The sequence below is a fragment of the Fukomys damarensis genome, unplaced genomic scaffold (assembly GCF_012274545.1).
Source record: "Fukomys damarensis isolate Sample0158 unplaced genomic scaffold, DMR_v1.0_HiC HiC_scaffold_13, whole genome shotgun sequence".
Taxonomy (NCBI): Eukaryota; Metazoa; Chordata; class Mammalia; order Rodentia; family Bathyergidae; genus Fukomys; species Fukomys damarensis.
In genome coordinates, this window is record NW_022900925.1 from 6129729 (window position 1) to 6153533 (window position 23805).

A 23805-nucleotide genomic window follows, 5' to 3' on the forward strand; every position below is an offset into this window, starting at 1 on the left:
ATTTGTTTTTTGTTTTTTTGAGACGGGTTTCACTATGTAGTTGAGGCTGACCTGGAACTCACTATGTAGCCCAGCCTGGTCTCAAACTCACAGCGATCCTCCTGCCTCAGCCTCCTGAGTGCTGGGATTGCAGGCGTGTGCCACCATGCCGGGCTGAAAATGTATATTTATGCAAAATATTTCTTTATGGATCTATTTCATATCAGATCCACCCAAATATCAGAGAGACTTAAATACCCACAGTGGATGACTATATATCTATCTTGTTTAGTGATAATTTATTATTTATCCATTGTAAATGCCACTGAATATTCGCCTGCAATTAAACTGAGCAGATGACACATACAAATGATATGATTTGAGGAAAGTGTCAAAGTAACCTAAGGATATAGAAATGCATATGTGAACTAGTAATGTGGAAGAGATTCCCTTTCACAGTAATAATGATGATTTTTACCATTAATGTGATAGGAAGTGACGAGCAAACCAGTGAAAGGAAGGGATTAATTTGAGTAAACTTTTTATAAGTACTTTCGAATTGGGTCATGGAGAAGCTTGAGTTGGGAATCTTCAGAAGGAAAGGGAGGATGCTCCAGGGAGGGAGAAATAGAAAGTGCAGAGGTTTGGAAGAGGAATTTAAAAAGTGTACACAGAAGAGGGAAAAGCCTTTGGCATGATTAGAGATACGGTTCAGTGAGAGGTAGGAGACCGAGTATTTTGAGAAGGCCAAGCTGTTGTCTGGGCTGGATCTGGGAGGGCAGAGGGTGAGGGGTGTGGGCATGTTAAAGCTTATCCATGAACTCAGGCCTAGGAACATGCAAAGAGAGTCAGCACAAAATAATGTTAGAATATCTGATTTTAGAATTGGAAGGGGCCCTTTGAGATAATCTAGTCTGTAATAACAACATACATATTGAAAAAAATTCCAGTTCTAAATGATTAGGGGGAGAGTGCAAGGAAGTAAAGTTTTGATGTTGAGGTTAAATGGAAGACATTAAAGATGCCTAATCTTTACTAGTTTTTGAGAACCAAAGCTGTTGAAAACTTTCTAAGGCTATGGCTGTTCCACCTGCAGAAAGTTCCTTGTGCTTTCTTATCCCTGGAAAAGATGGGTCAGTAAACCTGCTCTAAAGATGGATAAATAGTGATGGAGCTAAAGTTCTTAAGGTCTCTGAAAAGCACCTGGTTGTTGATCTGACCACCTAGCATCATCTTCAGTACCAGTTTTGATTGCCTCATAGTAGCTGCTGGAGGTGTATTTGCAGAAGGCTCTTACATCATCCAGGATCATCCAGAAGAAGTACAGTGATTGATTAAGTGTGTCCTCCACGGTCGGGTGGATGGCGGGTTAACATGCACGCACTATGTAAGATCTTATTGCCTTTTGTCGCTACCCACACAAAGTCTGGACTTTGGGAAATCATATTAGAAGAGGAATTGAAAAAATATTTGCCGGTTGGACACTAAAAATGAAGTCTTTTGGAAACCTTTTCTTTTTTTTTTAGTACCGGGGATTGAACTCGGGTCCTTGCGCCTGCAAGGCAGGCGGCAGAACCACTGAGCTAAATCCCTGACCTCTGGAAACCTTTTCAATTCACTTTTACCTGAAAGGTGAGCTGAGCAAGGTAGGTCAGCTTATCACACTCGAAGAGCCCACGGGTGGTGTACTGGTACACAGAGAAGGTTATGCTGTCTAGCAGGTTGGTCACCCGCTCCCTGAGGCTCTCATCAGGAGCAGCTCGCTCCACAGCCTTCTGGAAGATGATGCTGAAGGCCTGAGGACAGGAGGTGGCACACAGTCAAGAGCTCTCCTTGTATATGTGAGAAGTCTTCCCAGTGGAGACTAGTAGAATCTTCCAGCCCACCCACAGAATGTTTGCCAGTATATTCTTGCCAAGAAGAGACCAAAGCAACGAGACATTCTACAAGTGTTTGGTTTGTTCATGGGAAATATTACATTGCTACAGGGGCTGCTATGGTCTATACACTTTGTTTCTTCTAAAATTTATCTGGGAGTTTTCTTCCTATGGCAAGATACTCAGAGCGCAAACTTAGTGTGACCACAGAGTTCAGAATTGAGGCCTTTGGGAACTCATTAGCATTAGATAAAGGCATCAGGGTGGGGCTTTAGAAGAGGGAGAGAGGCCAGGGCACACACATTTATTCCTTGTCTCGGTCCAAAGTGATGGCCTCCACTATCTCAGGATTCTGCCAGCATCAAGTTCTTCACCAGATGCAGCCTGTTGACCTTGGGCAAAGAACTCTGAGCCAAAGTAAAGCTCTGTTCTTTATAAATTATCCAGTCTTTAGAGTGTGATCAGCAAGACAAAGTGGTGTCATACAGGGGGACATAGAGAAGAGCCTATAGTTTGTTTTTTCTTTTGAAACAGGGTCTATGTAGTTGAGACTGACCTGGAACTCACTATGTAGCCCAGGCTGGTCTCGAATTCACAGCGATCCTCCTGCCTCATCCTCCCGAGTGCTGGGATTACAGGTGTACACCACCATGCCTGGCAATGATTTTGCCTTTTGATAATAAGAATCTCAGGTGTTATTTTTTTCCATTAGCTTTGCAGTCATTTGATGGGTCCTCAAACACATCCCCTTTTCTCATGGATGTTCCCTGGAGTGGTGGGAACACAGCCGCCTTGGATTCCTCTCCTGAACTACACATCATGGATATGACATGATACAACAATCATGCAAATCAATTTCCTCTTATTTTAAACTCAAGTAGAGACTATTCAAAAAAACGAACACTGGAATGCTATATTTTAAGTGTGATATGAATAGAATGAATCATTAAAGAAAATAACCAGGGCCGGGGATTTAGCTCAGTGGTTCTTCTGCCTGCCTCTCAAGCGCAAGGACCCGAGTTCGATCCCCGGTACCAAAAGAAGAAAAACCAGGATGTTTTTAGACCTTTAAATTTGTGGCTATGCAGATTTACAGTCTTTACTTTTGTGGCTTAAGGAAGGAGAAGGAAAAGCAGAAGAGGAAGGAGAAGAAAGGGGAGGAGGAAGGGGAAGTGGAAGAGGAAGAAGAGGATGAAAAAGCCTAAGTCCCTCTAGCATCAAGTAGTTGAATCTCAGTGGAAGTCATATCGGATTTGAATCTCAGTATTTCTTCATTTGAAAATTAGGAGAAAATGTAAATTTCTTTCTACATTTCAAAGTTCCATGTTGTTTTTGGTTAACAAAGCCTATGCAACCTTTTTGAAAAAAAATTAGTTTTGGTGATCTCAGCAAAATCTTCTGCCTATGTTCAGGCTAATCCATTATAATGTTTGCTCTCACTTGCCAGGTTTTAGATGAAGTAATAGCTTCTTAGAGGCTGGTAATGCCCCTTAGAATGACACAGGGCAATTTGGGACACTTTCACTTGCAAGCCTGAAGTAGAATGGATAGCTTTCTCCAGGAGGTCACTATAGCCTTTCTCTAAAATGCTAACTTTATAAAGAAAAAACAACAATTATTAGTGAAGAATCTCTAGTTATTAGTTTTTTTTTTGTATCAGTACTGGGCATTGAACTCAGGACCTTGTGTTTTTGAGGCAGGTGTGGTGCCATCGAGCTAAATCCACAGCTTTTTTTTTTTGTGACAGGGTCTCCCTCTGTAGTTCAGGCTGGCCTTGAACTCACTATGTAGCCCAGGCTGGCCTTGAACTTATGGTGATTCTCCTACCTCAGCCCCCCAAGTGCTGGATTACAGGTGTGTACCACCATAACCAGCTAGTTACTAGGTTTTAATAAAGTAAATAATTCACAATTCAGAAAAAGAGCTAGAGACCAAAAAAAAAAAATCTTGGGTACACTTAGCATTTTCTTTCCACTAGGCTGGTTTTGGCTGTGTTTTTTCCTTTTCCATCCCTAGCAGAACCTCCCTGTTCCTCTCACTTCCAGTGTGTGGAACAGCTCTGGTGCTGGGCCTGGTCCTCAGTGACTCCCCTTTCTCCAGAAGGCGCCCACATGGTTTGGTGATTGACTCAAGTTACCCTGTAGACACCAAGCAGCTTTTGTAACATTTCTAGGACCCATTTATCATTGCCTACTGTCTTGAGAATTTTAAAAATCTTTTCACTTATATGAAGATGATATGAGCAGACTCAGGGCAGGGGCCAGGGATTGCTCCAATTTCTTATACTTCCCAGAGCTTAGCTCAGCTCTTTACATTGAAAAATATTTGTGGAATGAATGACTGTGTCCTTTTAAAGCTTAAAAGAGCCTAGGAAAAGTATGAGGGGGGCTAGACCAAGGGTCTCAAATTCAAATTCCTTCAGGAGCCGGTGTTTGTGACCAAACAGGCAGGGTACGGGCCGCCACGACACAGAAGGTGTGTGCTCACCTGCAGGCAGAAGCTCCTGGCTCCTCTGAACTCACAACATGTCGAAAGTGAGCAGTGTTGCTTATCTTCCAAATGTTTTGACAGAAGCCAGAAAATGGGATTTATGTGAATTCTCTTTAAATTATTAGTGTTGTTGCTTTTGCAATTCTGGGTCTTGAACCCAGGCTGGATGAATGCTAGGCAAGCACTCTCCAGCCCAATTTTCTTTGTTTTTAAATGTTGGTAACCAATTAGAGAATTTGAAATGCCCTCTGAGGATCAAGAAGAGCAGACTGACAGGACCTTCAACCTCTCATGTGAGACCAGTGATCTGTGTGCCGTTTGATCCTGTCTCTGATACTTCCCTCTCCCATCTCCTTGAGAAACGGCATTCCTCCTGCCTCATCTGTCTGTGGTGCACACACAACCAGACAAGCTGGGCCTTCCACCAGACTGCAGGAGACCCAGCGAGGCACCTTCTTATTCAGGCTACCATGGCAACCTGCAAGTGTCTCCTTAACCCTCTCCTGGCTTTTGGCTGAGTTTTGAAGAAAAGTTATTGGACAACTACTTAAGTTCCATCTCACTCATATGATGAATTTTAAGTTCATTTACTACTTGGATCTTGAACAGTTTTGGCTTGTATAATACAAATACATACATATGAATATATCCCTTTTAAAAACACACTGACAGCAGCTGAGACATAGACCTATCTGGGGTTTCTGGGCTATGAGAAAGCTCTTTCCTTTTCTTCCAGAAACGGGACTTGTAAAATACAACCTGAGACAAAAGACAATTCCTGAAAACTCCAGTGACTACGTTTTCCTTTTTTCCCAAATCATAGAAGAGTTTTAAATGCACTGTTGCTTTGGCATGTTTGAAGGTCTTTCTTTTGGATACTTATCATTAAGTATTTAAATCTACTTTCGATTCTTGTTTTGGTTTGGAATGAGAATGCTTCCCAAAGGCCTGGTGAGTTCATAGGCAAGGGCTCTTGGAAGAGGAATTAGCCATGCAAGTGATACAGTTAGAAGACGCGGGTCCCGGGAGGCATGACCTGGAAGGGTCTATCTCCCTGCCCCGCGCTCCCCTTCTCTTTCTACCTCCTGAGCGCCTTGAGGTGAGCGGCTTTCCTCCGTGGGATGCTATGCCATTTCTGCATCGAAGCCAGCTGGCGCGGACAGTAACTGTGAGGTAAAATAAGCCTCTTCTCCTTTAAGTTTCCGGTTTGGGGTATTGTGTCCTAGCAACAAGAATGTGACTAAAGCAATGATTAAGTTGGTCAACCAATAGATGTTATTGGCAATTCTCTTTTTTTCTTTTTCTTCTTTTTTTCTCCCTGGTACTTGGAATTGAACACGGGGCCTCACATGTGCTAGATAAGAGCTTTCCACTGAGCTTCCTCCTCAGCCATTATATTGTATTGCATTGTATCAGCCTGGGGATTTAGCTCAGTGGTTCCGCCTCCTGCTTCACAAGTGCAAGGACCTGAGTTAGATCCCTGATACAAAAAAAAAAAAAAAATCAAAATATATTGTATTGTATTTTGAGATAGAGTCTTGCTAAGTTGCCCATTCTGGCCTCAAACTTGGAAGCCTCCTACCTCAGCCTCCTGGATTATAGGCTTGTGTCAACACACCTGACTTTGGCAATTCTTAATAATGTGGGGACCCAAAATACACCTCTTCCCCCCCGCAAGTAATAGGGATCGAACTCAGGGCCTTTGCACTAAACTATATCCCTAGCCTTTTTATTATTTTTTATTTTGAGACAGGGTCTTGCCCAGGGTGGCTTTGAATTGGCAATCCTCATGTCTCAAACACCTGGAGTGCTGAGATTACAGGTGTGTGCAACCATACCTGGCTCTACCTCCTCCTTTTAAAAGAGTAGTGCTTTAGTGCTTCTTATTTCAGAAAGCTATTGGTGCAAAACAGCTCACAACATATTTCTGAACACATATTTTCATCAGATTTCTTGTTTTCAGAAAACATCATGGTAGTAGGCTTCTGATATATACCGGTAGTCAATTCTAACCACTCTTGAAACTACGGAGGTGATACCATAGTTATAAAACTAATGTTAACTTTTATACAGTGCTTTTATAAATAGTATACATTATCTTATAATTCTTTCATCTGGTGTTATACTCTCGATATAAGGGCAAGTACTGTATTTTAAAAATAAAAGCATAAAATACTGTATTACAAACATGGTAAACATCCATTCTGCAGAGACTCTGAGCTGAGGGAAAGGAGTTGGAAAATGGAAATGCCACCTCCAGTGACATGAACCACAGTGACTAGCAGCCTTCTGAATTCTCGGCTATTCACCATCCTCACACCTCGACCTGCACATGGTGATTTTCTCTGTTTCTGTCTCTCTCTCTCTGAAATCTCTGTGTGTATATGTGCATCTCTCTCTCTCTCTCTCTCTTCACATATGTGCATGTCCTCTCTATTGGGTCAAACCAATGAAGTTGTTCCAAAGTGCTTTACTATGTATTAATGCCCCTTTAATCGTGGTCTTTTGACAAATACACGGAGGGACAAAGATGTGCTTTCAAAGACTCACTTAAAATGTATAGGTTCTATAGAGCTTTATTTTTTTCCTGAGCAAGTTAAGTTTAGTCAGCTCTTACAATTTGCTAAAAACTTTGCTTTTAGGAATATTTCAACAACCACACAGCAATAGCTTTGGGGATTTAGGGCAATAAGGAAAGTAATTTAAAGTTGGCCTACTAAGATTGCCTGAATTGGTCTTTCATCAGTACAATTGGTATGCATGTAAGATTACTATATTTTAAGCTCTTTGGGGATAGGGATCATTTCTTATATTTCTTTAGCATCTTCTTCTATACATCCAGGAATACAGTACCCACCATATTGAACGTTCTTACTAAATGAATGAGGCCAAGGCTTTTTGTGGCTCCCCTCTATGTTTCATGGGTTACATAAGACCCAATGAGAGAGAGGAGGACTAGAATACTTTTCTGAAGCCAAATGTAGCTGCTCTCTGGCTTTGATTTCTAAGACCCACCACAGTTAATAAAGTGCATGGTAAGTTCTCATGGACTGTGGCATTGGCAATATGGTACCACTTTACTATAATTATATGAAAAGTGCCAGGTGTCAGTCACCTTGAGAGAGAACTGGTACATCGGGTGAATCTTGCTGAGGTCATTCATGATGAAGTAGAGGAGAGAGGCCCGGGCAGCTGCTGGACGGTAGTGTTCTCGGGCCTCATTGATTTTTACTTCAGTCACCTTGGCCTCCCGGACCTTTTGGAAAGAAAAAGAGTGGTTAACTGTTCAAACCAACCAGAGTGTCCATAGACTCAGTTTGGCCTTTCTGTGTGAGTAGATACACGTCTCTGTGTGTGGTGGAGTGGATTAGGGTGGGCATAATAGGTACAGGGTCGAAAAGCCTCTCTCCTACTTATTCCTTAGCAGATCATGAATGAAAAAGGAGATCACACACCCTAGGCTTTCACAAGAAAGATCAATTCTGCTAGTTAGGAAGTATGGATCACACAAGCCTCTAAGCTCCATCTTTAATGAGATAATTTCCTGAAGATGCAAATCAGTCTGCCTGTCTGTCTGTCTGGTCTATCTCTGTCAGTGGAAGTCCAGGGAAAGAAGCAATATAACTTTCTTTTGGAAACATTTTAAAGAAAAAGCTAATGTGTAAATTCACAAAAATGTATTTCAATGAAGTATTTTATTTTCATAAAATATCTTATTATAAATAAAAGTAAGAAAAGAGATTTAACCATCAGGAAGAGGGATTTCTGTAAGGACATGCCACTGAATTCAAACCTCAATGAGTTCTACCATTCAAGTCCAACATAGAGCACAATACTGATAACTGGGAATCCCACAAGAAAAAGCAATGAGCCCTATTAAAGATATCCTCACAGTAAACAAACGGCAGGAGGAAGGGTCACCAAAGCAGACAATTAGAAGATCTCTTCCAAAGCAAGCAAGCCAACGAAGAAAGAAACCACTTTCAAACCCCAGAAAGATTTACATCCCAAGAAATGAAGGGGTATAAAACAGAAGGATAGATGCTGCATGCTCTTGTTTCATTTTTTCTAATTCACATGCTCTTTTTGAAAGCTGAAAAACTGGATCGTATGAAAGAAGAGAGTGGAAAAGTCATCAATAGAGACTGGGAAGGACAGTGGTGCGGGGACAGAACGTGTAAGAGTAGTAGATACCAAAGAAAGCATAGACCAAGGACATCGTCAAAAAGAACAGACACATCTGAAGAAACTAACTAGAACTTTTACAAATGATAATGCAGTTATTTGAATTAAAAATGTACAAGTTAAATAATAAGCTCATTTTGAAAAAGAACAAACTGAAAGAAAGCTCTGAGGAAAGTGTTACAAAACTAGCTCCAAAAGATAGAAAAATACGTAAGTTTCTTAGATGTGGCCGACAAAAGCATAAGATTTAAGTACACTTGACAGAAATAAGAGGAGAACACAGAGAAGAGGGGAGGTGGTATTCGAAGCTATCCTAGTTAAGAGCTGTCTAGAGCTGATGAATGGCCAAGGCCCTTATCCTGAAGAAACATATCACTCTTGAGTATGATAAATAAAAACAGTCCTCACTATACAGTGAAATCTTAGAACCTCAAAGATGAAGAGAAAATATTATAGCAGGAGAGACAAAGTATCTAAAAAGGAATGGCAGACTGAAAAAAGGCTCTCAACAGCAACACGACAGTAGATGATAAAACAATAACCAAAGATGGATAGGAATGATCAGAATAAAGTTCTTAAAGTCCTTGATGTTGCTTTAGAATCAGATATATTGCTTAATTTTAGTCTTGGTTTTAAAATATGTTTAAGTCATATATAATATAAGTATATAAACATATATAAGTATATCGTATATAAGTATATATTTATAAGTATATAAACAAAATGAAGTTCATAAAATATAATGAATAATTTTAAAATCAAGAAAGAATAAAAGAAGACAGATAAAGAAAATCAATAAGACAGAAAAAGCACACCCCCGTTAGAATGGTTATTATGAAAAAAACTTCTGATGGGAAAGTGGAGAAAGGACAAATTACATTGTCAAAGAATTAAGGGCTGTTCTCAGAAAACTAAAAGTAGAACGACTGTATGATCTAGCAATCCCAGTACTGGGTATGTAGTCAAAGAAATGAAATCAATATGTCAGAGATACTTGCATTCCCATGTTTGCAGTTGTATTCACAATAGCCGAAATATGGAGTCACCCAGGGTGTCCACTGACAGATTTATTGATAAAGAAATGTGGCTGCTGGGTATCTTTCCAAAAGAATTAAAAGAATCATACCACACTGATATATGCTTACTCATGTTCACAGTGGCACAGTATGTAATAGCTAAAACTTGGAAACAGCCCAATTTCCCATCAACTGGAGACTGGATAAAGAAAACATGGGTTTTTAATGGAGTACTACTTAGCCATAAATAATGAGAACTAGAGACATTTACAGCTAAATGGATGCACACTGAGGCCATATTATTAAGTGTAATGAATAGGACACACATGTAAACAACAAAAGTTTCTCTGGTGTGAGAAACTGAAAGTGTAAATAAGGAAACAAATGTATAATAGATAGTGTGAAATAGGAAGAAAAGGTCCAAGGGGAAGGGAAAGTGGAAGGGGTAGGAGATAGGAAAGAATGGAAAGGAATAAATATGAGAAAAGAGAAAATGGAAACAAAGTCTTTGTAAATAGGGAAGGGTGGAGGGGTTGAATGGAGCGCAGGGGAATGGGGAAAAAGTAAGAACCAAGATAGATTATGTAAAAATACAAATTCCCAGTAATGTATGTCAGCATATTACATACCTAAAATGTACCAAAAAGTTAATGGGGAAAAAAAAAAGAAATGTTGTGGGTCCAGGGATTTAGCTCAGTGGTGCTGCCACCTGCCTCACAACGCAAGGTCCTGAGTTCAATCCCTGGTACAAAACAAAACAAAAAAAGAAGTGTGGCATGTATGCACAATGAAATATTACTCAGCCAAGAGAAAAGAGGCAGTTCAGTGTTTGGAATTGAAGCCCATCATGTTAAGTGAAATAAACCAGGCACAGTAAGAGAAATATTCCATGTTTTCATTCATTTGCGAAAGCTAAAACAAATTGATTTCGTAGAACTACAGGGTGAAATAGTGGTCATTAAAAAGTGGGAGGGGGAAACAGAGAGAGACCAGATAAGGGGCACCAAAACACCACTAGTGAGAAGGAAATAGCTTTGTGCTACAGCCTAATAGGGTAATTATATTACACAACCTTCCTACAATAGGTTTCAAAACAAGTAGAAGAGTACAAAGAGCTGCAACATAAAGAACTGATTGTTTGAGGTGAGGGAAATGCTAATAAATAAAAAACAAGATAACAGATTAAACGACTGTATACAAAATTGTTAATAAGTGAAGACTGGTTAAATCCAGTAGTTAAGAAATAAAAATTCTCAGAAGAGGGTAAAGATCACATAATTCCTCAGGTTAATATTACTACAGATTCAGTCTTTAACTTCATCTTAGTCATAAGTGCTGTAATCTCTGTGCCTCTAATAACCTTTTTTTCCTTTTTGGAAATTTCTAAAAAAATTTATTAGAACAAGTTTGTCATACATAATAACTGCATTCATCATAGGGAGTTGGTACAAGCACATAACACATCTTAATTCTTCTTATATCCCTTTCCCCTCCCTTCCCTTCCTCAACCTCAAATTCTCCATTCCCTTTCCATTTGCAGAGGATCTAGCTCCTTGGCCAATCTCTGTGTCCTGTACTGGAGACTGAAACCAGTGCCTCACACACATTAGACAAATGCTCTACCCCACTGAGCTACACCATCGGCCCTTTCAAAATTTTTATTTTGAGACAAGTCTTACTAAGTTGCCCAGGACGGCTTTGAACTCACACTTCTCCGCTCTCAGCTTCCCAAATAGCCTAGATTACAGGTGTGTACCACCCTGCCTGTCCACACCTGGCTGCTAGTTCCTTTTTTCCACAACTGTTGTAAGTTTTCACCCGCTCACCCCCACCTTGTTAATATTTCTTCACTTTCAGGAGATGAGCGTCACTCATGTGTTCCCAAACTACAGTCAGATGCCACAAAATGACAGTTTTGGTCAATCACAGACCACATATACAATGATGATCTCCCTATATTGCCTGGTGATTCCATAGACATCTTAGATTATGCAAGAATATTGTATGATGTTCTCAAATGACACATTTCTCAAAATCCTGAAGTTAAGCTGTGCACATCTGTCTTCACAGTACTTCCTCTACGACCTCCATTATTACCCTGCTTAGCTTTCTTATTTACTCCACTATAGAGACCATTATCTGCATTAATCATTCCTGTAAGTTCAAACTGCTGTGCAAGTACGCCTTTTCTTTAACATTTCTTGAACATTCCTCACTGTATCTCCAACGTCCGTTATGTATGAATGAGAAAGAGAAAAAAATTAAGAAAAAGGAGCAACAAGAAATTTCTGTATGATAGTTGGCAGCAGGTACACAGCAAATGTTCAGTGATTTCAAACATGCGATAAAGAAAGCAGAGACAGGAAGCAGGGAGAAGAAAACAAGATGGCTGCTTCTATCCCACGTGCACAGAGCCCTCTTAGCTCAAAACAATAGACTTTCTAGCACAATTATTTTTAAAATTCCCTGGAGATGCAGAGGTCATAAGTAAAAGCTGGCAGTAAAACCCGGTGGGTATACAGCAGACCCCGAGCCAGTGCTAAGCCAGACCTTCCTCTCGTCAGAAACATCCCTGCAACCTGTGCAATGACTTGTCTGTTATCCAAGAGTAGGTATGACCTGGTTTATTTCCCGCGCCCATCACTACTTTTCAGTTATTCTACTTTGTCTCTACCCAGAACAGTCCTTCATATTTGGAGAAATCCCAGTAAGTTGGGAATATTCATAATCATTTCAAGATGCATTGTTCCCAGATACCGTTAAACACATGTGATATCTCAATCAGAATCAGTATCGTTACTGGTTTTCCGATCCAAGTGCGGGGCTGAAGATGCAAAAGGGCCTTTTAGATTTGGAAAGTTTTCCGAGTCTGCTGGGAAAAGTGAGGGAATCAGTCTCTACCTTAAACTACCTTCTAGGCACTGAGGGGATAAAAATCGTCCAACACCAGGAAATAAAGGAGAGAAGTTACATACTTTTGTAATTGTTTTCCAGGTGACACAGCTCTTGAGAGTAGAATTTCCTGGGAAGCCATTGATGTTTTCTCATTAAAATCAAATTTGAAAGGATGGGGATTTAGCTTAGAGGTATGACCACTTGCCTTACAAGCTCAAGGTCCTGAGTTTGATCCCAGGTACCCCCCACCCCCCAAAAAAAACCCCCAAAACAAAATCAGACCGGTGAGGTTTTGGAAGTCCATAAGCTTGTCAGGATGGGATTGTGCCTGACCCAGCCAATTTTTATAGCAATGTGATGCTTTAGCTTCAGGGCAATTCCACAAACCATCTGAGGTACATGGTTGGAGCTACCATGTCCTGTACAGAAAGCCAGCCTCCGCTGAGTCAAGACCTCAACAGGTGTTTATGAAGTCAAGATTTCCAAAGCACTTTGCAGAAAGTGACAGTTCTGTAACACAGAACAGGAGGTAGTCATCTCAGAGATCCTGATTAGCTGGACTTCCTAGAAGGCACTTGGGAAGCCAAAAACACCATCCAAGAGTCACACTCAGGCATGAAGAACAAAGAAAACTGCGGGAGGCCAGGTGTGGTGGCGCATGCCTGTAATCGCAGCACTGGGGAGGCTGACACAAGAGGATCACTTCCAGTTCGAGACCAGCCTGGGCTACATAGTGAGTTCCAGGGCAGTCTGAACTATGCAGTGAGACCCTGTCTCAAAAAACAAACAAACAAAAAAAAAACAAAAGAACTTCAGGAGGACCCAGCCTCAGCTGCCTTCCTAGACCAGCCAGAGTAACATTACCTTTTTCTCCACTTCTGCAGCTGTCTGCTTGGTGATTTCGAGGTTCTCCACCAAGGCTGTTTCTCCCAGGAAGTTCCCAGAGGCCGAGGAGAGGCGAGAAAGCAGATTGTCTTCTAATGTTTTGAGTGTGATTTTGAATCCATTCTGCTGCTTTGTGAGATCTGACTGCAAGTATCAAGTTAGAAGGAGTCAGGTGGAGATGATCAGAGCATCCTACTTTTTTTTTCATTGAGTTTATTTGTACTTTTTAGGTATACAGTACAGGTACATTCATCACTGGGATCTTGTGCCTCTGCATAATGTGTTTTGGTTCTTATTTTTTCTCTATTCCCAGCCCTCTCTTTACCCCCTCCACCCTTCCCTTTCATAATGACTTTGTTTCCATTTTTTCCTTTGCACATATTTTTTTTCTCTTCTTTCCATTCCCCTACCCTTCCCATTTCCCTTACTCTTTTCTTCCTATTTCACATTATCAATTATGCCATTTGATCCTTATTTACACTCTTAGTTTTTCACACCAGAGAAATTATTCAGTACTTACACATGTGTGTCCTATTTATTTCACTTCGGAGTATGGCCTCAATATGCATCCATTTTCCTATAAATGACTCTAGTTTCTCATTCTTTATGGCTGAGTAGTATTCCATTTTACAGAAAAACAACATCTTTTTCTTCCATTAAGTTTATTGGTACATTTAAAGCAAACAATAGTTACAATCATCATTGGGATCTTGTACCTTTACAAGATAGATCTTGGTTCTTGTTTTTTCCCCAAACCCCTGCCCTCCCCTCACTCACTTCACCCTTCCCTATTTACAAAGACTTTGTTTCCATTTTTTAATTTTCTACATTTTTTCTTTTCCCTTATTTCCTTTCCCCTCCCCTTCTCACTTCCCCTTTAGCCATTTTCTTGCAATTTGACATTCCCAATTATAGCACTTGAACCTTATTTACACTTAGTTTTTCACACCAGAGAAACTATTCAATATTTACTTAAATGTGTCCTATTTATTTCACTTAAGAATATAGCCTCAATGTGCATCCATTTAGCTATAAATGTTTCTAGTTTCTCCTTCTTTATTTCTGAATAGTACTCCACTTTATAGAAAAACCACATCTTCTTTATCTAGTCTCCAGTTGATGGACATTTGGGTTGTTTCCAAGTTTTAGCTGTTACAAACTGCCACCATAAACATGGGTGAGCATATGTCACTGAGGTACGATTTTAAAAAATTCTCTTAGAAAGATACCCAGCAGAGGGATAGCTGGGTCAAATGGGACCTCCAATCCTAGTTCTTTGAGGTATCTCCATATTGTTTCCACAGTGGCTGCAGCAGTCTGCACTCTCATCAACAATGGAGAAGGGTTCCTTTCTCCCCACAGCCCTGCCAGCACTTGTTATTGGTTGATTTCTTGATAGCAGCGATTCTTTGTGGGGTGAGGTGGAATCTCAGTGTTGTTTTCATCTGCATCTCTTGAATGACCAGTGATGTTGAACATTTTTCATATATTTACTTGCTGCTTTTACTTCTTTGTCTGAGAAATGTCTGTTCATTTCAGATGCCCATTTTTTGAATCGGGTCTTTGTATTTGGTGGATCTGATTTTTTTTTTTAGTTCTTTATATATTCTAAATAATAATCCTTTATCAGAGGAGTAGCTGGTAAATTTTTTTTCTCACATTGTACGTTGTTTCTTAGCTCTGTTGGTGATTTCTCTTGCATTGCAAAAACTTTTTAATACAATGAGATCTCAGTTGTTGATTCTTTGTATAAGTTTTCATGCTGCTGAGGATTTGTTCATAAAGTCTTCTCCTATGCCAATGTCTTCGAGAGTTGTACCTAATATACTTTCCAGTAAGTTCAGTATTTTTGTTTGGATATTTAGATCTTTAATCCACTTGGATTTTAGTTTAGTGTGTGGTGAAAGATAGGGATCTAATTTTAATCTTTGGCAAGTTGAAAGCCAGTTTTTCCAACACCATTTATTAAAGAGGCTATCTTTCCTCCAGTGAGGATGATTGGATCCTTTGTCAAAGATGAGGTAGCCGAGTATGTCTGGTGTTGTTTCTGCTTCTTCTAATCTATTCTCTTGATCCTTAGGTCTGTTTCTCTGCCAGTACTATGCTGTTTTTATCACAGAGGCTTTGTAGTATAGCTTCAAGTTAGGGATTGTGATACCCCATGCCATGTCTCTGATGCTGAGAATGGCTTTTGCTATTCCAGATCTCTTCTGGTTCCAAATGAATTTTTGGATTGTTTTCTCTAGTTCCATGAAATATACTGTTGGGATTTCAATAGGATTGTGTTGAATCTGTATAGAAGTTTTGGAAATATGGCAATTTTCACTGTGTTGATTCTTCCTACCCAAGAGTAAGGGATGCCTTTCCCTCTTCTTATATCCTCTTCTATCTCTCTCTTTTTTAGAGTGCTATAATTTTCAGAAATCACATCTTTCTTATCCAGTCTCCACCTGATGACAACTGGGCTGTTTCAAAGTTATAGCTATTATAAACTATGCCACTATAAACATGGCTGAGCATATATCACTGTAGTATGATTCTTTAATTCTTTTGGAAAGATACCCAGCAGAGAGATAGCTGGGTCAAATGGGACTTGTAATTGTAGTTTTTCGAGGTGTGTCTATATTGATTTCCACAGTGTTAGAGCATCCTACTTTTAAGAGAGGTCCGAATAAATAATTATTCATGAGCCAGTTTCTCCCCTCAAAGAGAGTAAACTGGAGGCAAAATATCAAGAACGCGTGAGAACATAAGCAGAGAGATGAGCAGAAGAAATGAGTCGATGAACTGAATCTCAACTGTACAACACAGACTTGGCCTCTGTATTTGCTGGTTTTGCTCATGTAAGCTCAATCAATCACAGATTGAAAATACTTTTTGTGTCTGTGTTGAATATGTACAGATTTTTCTTGCTATTATTTGCTTTTCCTTTTCTGAACATATGCGCAAGAGAAGGTCCCATGAGAACAAACTGTGAAGGCTGCGACCCGCAAGCTATGTAGAGAGACCTCATCAGAAACCACCTGGGCTGGCACCCTTGTCTTGAACTTTTCTCCTCCAGAACTATGAGAAAATGGAGGCTTGTTCTTCAAGCCACCCAGTCTATGGTGTTTTGCAATGACACTCCGAGCTGACTAGATATAAGCTTGCATTGAATTTATTTTTGTTACTTTTAAAGAAATTAATTCCATGCCTGTCTGTAGGCCTGTGACCATGCATATTCAGAGGCCATCAGATTCATAGTCTGTGCCAGGTCCTGTCCTTGACCATGGGAATATTCCTTCTTCCAGCCACCCCAGTTTCTGGTATTTAGTTTTCCATACCCTCTTTTGCTAAACTTGGTGTTGCTGGGTGGCCAGATAGTGCTGGGATCTTCCAACATGTCGCAGAGCCTTCCATGCTTGGCTCCAAGAACAGCTCACTAAGTCATGCTCCCTGAGTGGTGTGCCCAACACGGATCTAGAGGGAGAATATATTTTTCTTCCCTTCCCCAATGAACACCCCACGTACCTTCAGATGCTCCAGGTCTGGCCTTTCCATGCTGACCACAGCAGCCAGCAACTGGTCCTCTAGACCAACCCTGGTCACGGTGAAGTTGATCAGGGTGGCTTGAGCCTGCAGTTCAGGCTGATAGTGAGGATTGGCCAGCTTGGTGTGGAGGATGAGCCGGAATTTGGGATTGTATTCACACTCTTTGTCTCCAATTTTGATGAATCTGGAATATAAAGGCTCATGTGAAGGTGAAGCGCCTCCCTGCAAGATTTGGTCAGGGACAGAATTCAAGATTTATTTTTAAGATCATAGCCAGATACACTGTCATATTCAGATGATTTCTTCTAGGTGTGTTTAACATGAATCCTAGGATCCTTGTTGCTCTCATGTGGAGAATAGGTATAGAAGACTATAGACTGTTTCCCTCTGCTACCATGTTTGACTTTGTACTGTGCAATTCTGCTGTGCAATTCCACTGTGATAAGCATAGATTAGGATACTATGAAAAATCTCCAGCAGATGGCAGTAAAGCTTTTAGAGGAAGGGGCATTTTGTAGTTGTATAAAGGTATTTTTAGGCTATTAGAGGGCTTTCTTTTCCTCTTGGCTAACAGGGGAGTGACTTTGATGGCTGAAATTAAACAAACATATAAATAAGCACAATCTAAATATACAGAAAGGCAGCTCAGGGCCTAGACAGTGAATGAGGTGCTAGTTGTTATGGTTTGGGTAGGGTTTGTCCCTCAAAAGGTCATTAGCAGCTTAGTCTCCAGGGAGATGGTATTGATGTAGTGGACATTTAAGAGGTGCAGCCCAGTGGGTTACTGCCCTGGGGAGGGACTAATCTCTCCCAGGGAAGAGGCAGGTCTGACAAAAGTGGATTAGTTCCTGAGAAGAGTGGGTTGTTACAGGAAGAGTCAGATATTCTTCCCCGGTCTCTTGTTCCCTGACTTACTACATGGCCTCTCTCTTTGACTCGCATACACTTCTGCTATAATACCATCCACTATGTTGTGATGTAGTCAGAAGGGTTTCAGCAGAGGCCCAAGATGGGTTTCTCATCTTAGACTTTCAGTCTCCCAAACTGTGAGCTAAGTAAACCTTTTATCTTTATAAATTACTTGACATCATGTATTTTGTTATTGCTATTGAAAATGGACTAAGACAGTTCTTGAGTCAAGCATGCCCTCATGATATTTATCACTCCCTCTCCTAGAAGAAGATGGCCCTTTTACTTCCTCTCATTTACCCTCTACACCTCCTCCTTCTGCCCTACACTTATTAAGCCCTGATCGTGTACCAGCACCCCAAGTTGCAGGCTCATTAAATTGACAAGGATCTGAGATTGCAGAACTCAGACACCTGACTTGGATAAAAATGCTTATGCTTTAACAGTCTGCTTTTCAATCACTTTGCTTTTGAAATTTCTTCCCAGTTGTACACTACGGCCATTGAGGGGGAAGTCAACAAGTTGACTGATGGAAGTGGAGTCTAACCTAGGAAGCCTCCTCCAGGAACCGGGGCAGCTAAGTAGCCTCTGCTGTAAAGGAGGACGGTGTGCCAGCTATAGGGAGCTCCTTGACCTGAGCTGAGGAGGAAGATGCTAGAAAGAATAAATCTCTGTGGTATTCATCAGGGCTTTGAACCTGCTTCTCACGCAGGGCAGCCACATGTCTGAATCTCACCGTCCTTTTTTAATAACTTCTCTTCCAAGCAGAGGCCCCAGAACAGGATCAATCGACTCCTCCAGGTTTTCAATCAGCACCACATCTCCAGCATCCAGAGCGCGCTCTATGGTTTGAAGGTAGCTGTGGGGAGTGAATTAGGCAGAGTCAGCCTGTGGCAAGGTCTGATTCAGCGGCGATTTAAGGAGGCCACCATGGTCTCTAAGACACACAAAAAAACTTGGAGGCACAGCCATTAGAAGCGTTTTCAGCCGCCCCATTCTTTTCTCTTTACAATAGCACTTGACAGTTTTAGAGATAGGGAGAAACTACAAAACACAAAAACAAATACAAGAATTAACAGTTATTCTTTGATCCACTATTAACAATTTGGTGTTTACTATGCGTATTTGAATATTCAGTGCTCCACTGGAACCTTAGGGAAATTGGTTCCAGAACCCTACAGAAACCAAACTTCATACATGCTCAACCCCCTTCTATAAAATAGTGTAATATTCGCAAATTACTTATGTACATCCTTTCACTACTTTTACCTTTATCAGAGACAATGTAAATGCTATGCAAATAGTTGTTATACTACTGTTTAGGGAATAAGACAAGGGAAAAGTTTGTACATATTTAGTACAGATTCAGTTTTCCCCCTAAATGTTTCCAATGCATGGTTGGTAGAATCCATGGATGTAGAAGCCACAGATATGGAAGGTTAACTGTACTATATTTTCAGAGTTAGTTTTTATACAATTGAGTTCATATAGCACCTTTGTTTTATATACCAGCTTTTGAACATAAAATATAAAATTTCCCCATGCCATTAGATATTCTTATGAAGTACTTTTTAACTCCTGGTTATTAGGTAGTATTTTTTCACCTTCATGTAGTTATCAACCAGTTAGGAAAGGTCTAGGTTATTTTTAACTCTTCATTGTTATGCAGAGCTTGATAAGTATGTAAATCAAACAAAAATAAGACTAAATGTCTTAAAATTAAACTAAGATAATGTAATGCAGATAGTAAAAAATAAATAGAGTGATGATGAAAAGGGACTACTTAGCTGGGCATGGTGGCTCACGCCTGTAATTCCAGCACTTGGGAGGCTGAGACTGGAGGGTCGCTGTGAGTTCGAGACCAGCCTGGGCTACATAGTGAGTTCCAGGTCAGTCTCAACTACATAGTGAGACCCTGTCTCAAAAAAGAAAAAAGAAAAGGGACTACTTGGTCCCTCAAGTTCCTTCATGAAGGAAGGTCTCATAGTACCTAAAACTAAAAAAATTTTTGTAACTTCAACAATGCAGGTATATGAAAGAAGTCTTAGAAGATATGCCAAAAAGTTAGTTCACAGTGGTTTTGAATGATGAATTATAGAAGTTTTTATTTCTGTACTTTTTGAAGCTCCTTTTCCCTACCCTTCTAACCATAACAACACATTAATTTTGTAATGAGAAATTCCACAACATACATGTTATGGAGTATAGAAACACAGAAATAACAGCGTAACATTAGAGGCATAGAAAAGAATAAGGCCTGCTCAATAAAATAATTTAATATAGTAAAATGGCATTTCTAATTAATTGAGAAAAGGATGGGAAATTTGACAGATGATATGGGAACAATAGCTAACCAATTGGAAAACTAGTTGTGCTTCATTTAGGATCTTAAAATGTATTGAAAATGGTTGGATTTCAATGTAAAAAGAAAAGTCATAGAAACCTATAAAAATACAGATTAATATTTAAAGAGTTTCTGGTGCAAAAGACTTTTCTAAAGATGATCTATGGAAGGTGTGGGGTGACAAGTTTCACTAAATAAAATACAGTACGTCAAACCCCACACATAAAATTAAAAGGCAAATGAGACACTTAAACAAAACATTATACATATAATAACATTTGTGCTCAAGCAATGTATGACAAATCTAGAAAACCGCCCCATAGAAAACAGTCAAAGGGTGCAAGTAGAGAATTATTTATGAATGGACAATTATTTATGAAGGTCTATGACGTGATATGTCAGCAGTGTTTTAGGTACGAGGGTTATAGTAATAACCAAAAAAGACACAGACTTCTGTCTAAAATGTATTTAGCTAACTAGAAAGGAATACTTTGATCAAACTTTGGGAGGAAGGCCAGGATTCAATTGTTCTGTGACTGAAGATGCAATAAAAATATATCATGTCACACCTGGGTGTTCATTGCCCATTAAAGCCTACTTTGTTAGAGGGATCCAGTTCTAGCATTCAGTGTTTTCTCTGTATGGCGGGGCACGCCTGTAATCCCAGCATTTGGGAGGCTGAGGCAGGAGGTTTGCCATGAGTTTGAGGCCAGCTTGAGCTACATAGAGAATTCAAGGCCAGCCCAAATTACATAGTGAGACTTCAAAAAAAAAATCCCAAATGACAGAACAAACAAACAAGTAAACAAAATCCGGACTCCTTAATCTCTCCTTCTCCCAACCTGTAGCCCTCAGCATTCTGCTTTCTGGCATTACTGTGAATGTGACTTCCCTAGGTGACTTATTTGAGCGGAAACTTATAATATCTGTCTTTTTTAGTTACCAGTGAGAGGTGCAGAGGTTCAGGCTGGCAAAGCCTGGTGAACACTGGCCAGCTGTTTTCTCTGCCACCCTTGCCCCATCTCACACGGACCAAGTCATGTGGGGTGTACTGAGGGCTCTGACGCTTTCCTAACAGTTGCCATGCAACGGATGGGAATGTTTGGATGAGTCAGTAGAAAGAGAGTGTAAGCTTCTTGTCTGTGACTCCAGGGCAGAGGTAGGAACAGTGGGTAGAGGAGGGGTATGGAAGGCAGCTTTTAGTCACGTGTGAAGGTTAAAACAGGGCTGCCTAACAAGGGGCTGGGTGTGGGAAGGCAAAAAGTGTATAAGGAGAAAAGGGAGGATGATTAGCAGGGATAGCAAGAAAGTACTCTTAATGGATGGAGAAGATGCAGCACATTTTAAAATTGATATAGGTGCATATACTTATGGGGTACAGAGTGATAACGACACATGTGTAACAGGTAACGATCAGGGTAATTGGGGTTTCCAGCTTTTTAATCATTTATCATTTGTATGTGTTGGGAACCTTCGAACTACTCTCTTCAAGTTCTCCCCCTTCCCCTTCCCCTTCTCCTTATTTTTCTGAGACAGGGTCTTGCTATGTATTCCAGGCTGGCTTTGAACTTGAGATCCACCTGCCCAAGGGCTTGGATTACAGTTACAGTGCAAAGTTCTCAGCTTCTCTTCCAGTTCTATATTAAATACACAATAAAGTTCTGTAAATTATAATCACCACATGGGCAGTGCACAATTTCTAACGAGGAAGAAAAGCAAAGGATTTCTTTGAGATGTTTTCTAAAATGGGGAGAGAACCACGAGAAATCAGAGGCATTCATGGAGCAATCAGAAGAGGAGAAATAAGATGCAGGACTTAACGTCTACATTTGTTTTCCTTACACAAATGGTGCCAGTGGTAACTTTGATGTTCAGCTGCTTACCTTCTGGCCATACTTAACGTCTACATTTGTTTTCCTTACACAAATGGTGCCAGTGGTAACTTTGATGTTCAGCTGCTTACCCTTTCTGGCCAATTTGGGTCACCCGAAGGTCTTCTCCGTATCTGTTCTTGACCCACTTGATGCCTTGCAGCTGAGGGTCCACCATGAGCGGCCAGCGCTCGCAGTTGGTGAGGATGGTGGCATTCTCTACAGACATTCGGTCTGCGGGGAGGCCCTCGTTCTGCCAGGCAGCCACATCAGCGTCATCCGTCAGCATCCTCAGTGGGTCCAGGGTTGGGGTGACTGGGATGGGAACCTGGGGAAGAAGGCTTTCTCAGTGTATGTGGGAGAGGGGTGAACACACAGCATCACACTACGTAATGTAAATCCTTTAAAAGCAAGATCAATAGCCCCTTCAATGCTTGTCTGGCTGTGTGATTATTTCTGGAATCAGGATTTGCTGAAGTCCTGATAGTTTTTCTTCTCTTGAGGGAGGAACAACAACAGAACTTCAACCTGTGTGTCCATCTCTTTGCTCCCTGGTAAACACACCTAAATCGACTTTTTACTATAGACAATTTCAGTTTTAACAAATGACCTCCTACATGCTTTTAACCATGCTAGCATTTATTTTCCTATCACATCTCTCTGTTTCTCCAGTGAACCAGCACCAGGACCCATGCAGCATTCTGCACAAACCACTCTGATCTCTTGTCTATTTCACCAGCTTGCAAATGGATGGAGAGGCTGACTTCTCCTTGACCCAAACAGTTCACTCCCAGAGCTATCTGTACAGGAAGGCTCCCTGCAAACCCACCTGCTGGGAAGCTGTTGAACATCACTCAGCCTTGAGAACTCTGCCCTGCATCCCTTCTTATGTCCCTTCAGGTTGCCTAAACCTTTCCTTGTCTTCTCTTTTGGCCTCCCTCAGCTCACTTAACTTTTCTATAAACTTTTCCGTCAATGACTCATACACTTTTTAAAAAGAAAAAATAAGAGGTAAAAGTCACTCAATATGAAATTTACATTTTAAGGTGTGCAATTCAGTGGAATTTAGTGGAACATGTTATACAACTATCTTCTTAATCTGCTTCCAAAATATTTGCATCATCTCAGAAGGAAACCCTAATACTCATTGAACAATCACTCCCTGCTACCCTCTACTCTAAACTCCTGGCAACTACTAATAGGTTTTCTCTCTCTATGGATTTTCCTAGTCTAGATATTTAATAATACAAATGGAATCATACAAGATGTGACTTTTTGTGTCAGGTTGCTTTCACTTAGCATAATGTTTTGATATTCAGACAGAAGATCTTTCAATCCATGTCTCTTTCCTCTCTGCAGTTTGTTTTTCCCACTTACCTGAGGGAAACATCTTCAAACCATCTGCTGTCCCTTATTTTTCTCTACTAAGGGCACAAACAACACAGTATACAGTCAAGAAAATTAGCTTCTTGGAGGTTTTTTCTTTTGCTCTTCTGGGATCAGACATGTGTTTTAGTATTCTTTTTTGTAATCTTATACACAAAAATATTCTGAGAAGGAATTAAGACAGCCTACTATGGTTTGAATGTATTCCTCAAAATTTGTGTTTGGAATCCATGGGTTGAAAACTTAATCTCCATAGTTGGGAGGTAGGGTCTGATAGGAGATGATCAGGTCATTCTCTTGTGAGAATGGGTTAGACCTCATAAGTGTGGATTTATTATCAGAGTGCATTTGGCCCTCTTTTGCTGTGTAGCTCTTGCCCTTCTTGCCTTTTTGCCTTCTGCCCTGGAATGACACAGCATGAAGACTCACAGCCATGC

General features: G+C 40.5%; 1 protein-coding gene and 1 long non-coding RNA gene across 7 annotated transcripts in view; one reads left to right on the forward strand and one right to left on the reverse strand.

The window, feature by feature from the left end:
* The window catches only part of Dnah9 (dynein axonemal heavy chain 9), a 331965-nt gene that overhangs the window by 60135 nt on the left and 248025 nt on the right, over positions 1-23805 (reverse strand). For 5 of the 6 annotated variants that reach the window (XM_010615004.2, XM_033762784.1, XM_010615000.2 and 2 more), the window contains 6 exons: positions 22075-22310; positions 18504-18626; positions 16838-17042; positions 13307-13471; positions 7462-7602; positions 1605-1775 (listed from right to left, as the gene is read on the reverse strand). In XM_010615004.2, coding sequence (XP_010613306.1) covers positions 1605-1775; positions 7462-7602; positions 13307-13471; positions 16838-17042; positions 18504-18626; positions 22075-22310 — 1041 coding nt within the window. Of the gene's footprint in view, positions 1-1604; positions 1776-7461; positions 7603-13306; positions 13472-16837; positions 17043-18503; positions 18627-21054; positions 21123-22074; positions 22311-23805 lie in introns of those variants that run through there. The other variant, XM_010615003.2, reaches the window with a different exon arrangement.
* LOC104855915 overlaps positions 21201-23805 on the forward strand; it is a 30436-nt gene continuing 27831 nt past the window's right edge. The window contains exon 1 of the long non-coding RNA XR_778508.1: positions 21201-21270. This is a non-coding gene — a long non-coding RNA (uncharacterized LOC104855915). The remainder of the gene's footprint in view (positions 21271-23805) is intronic.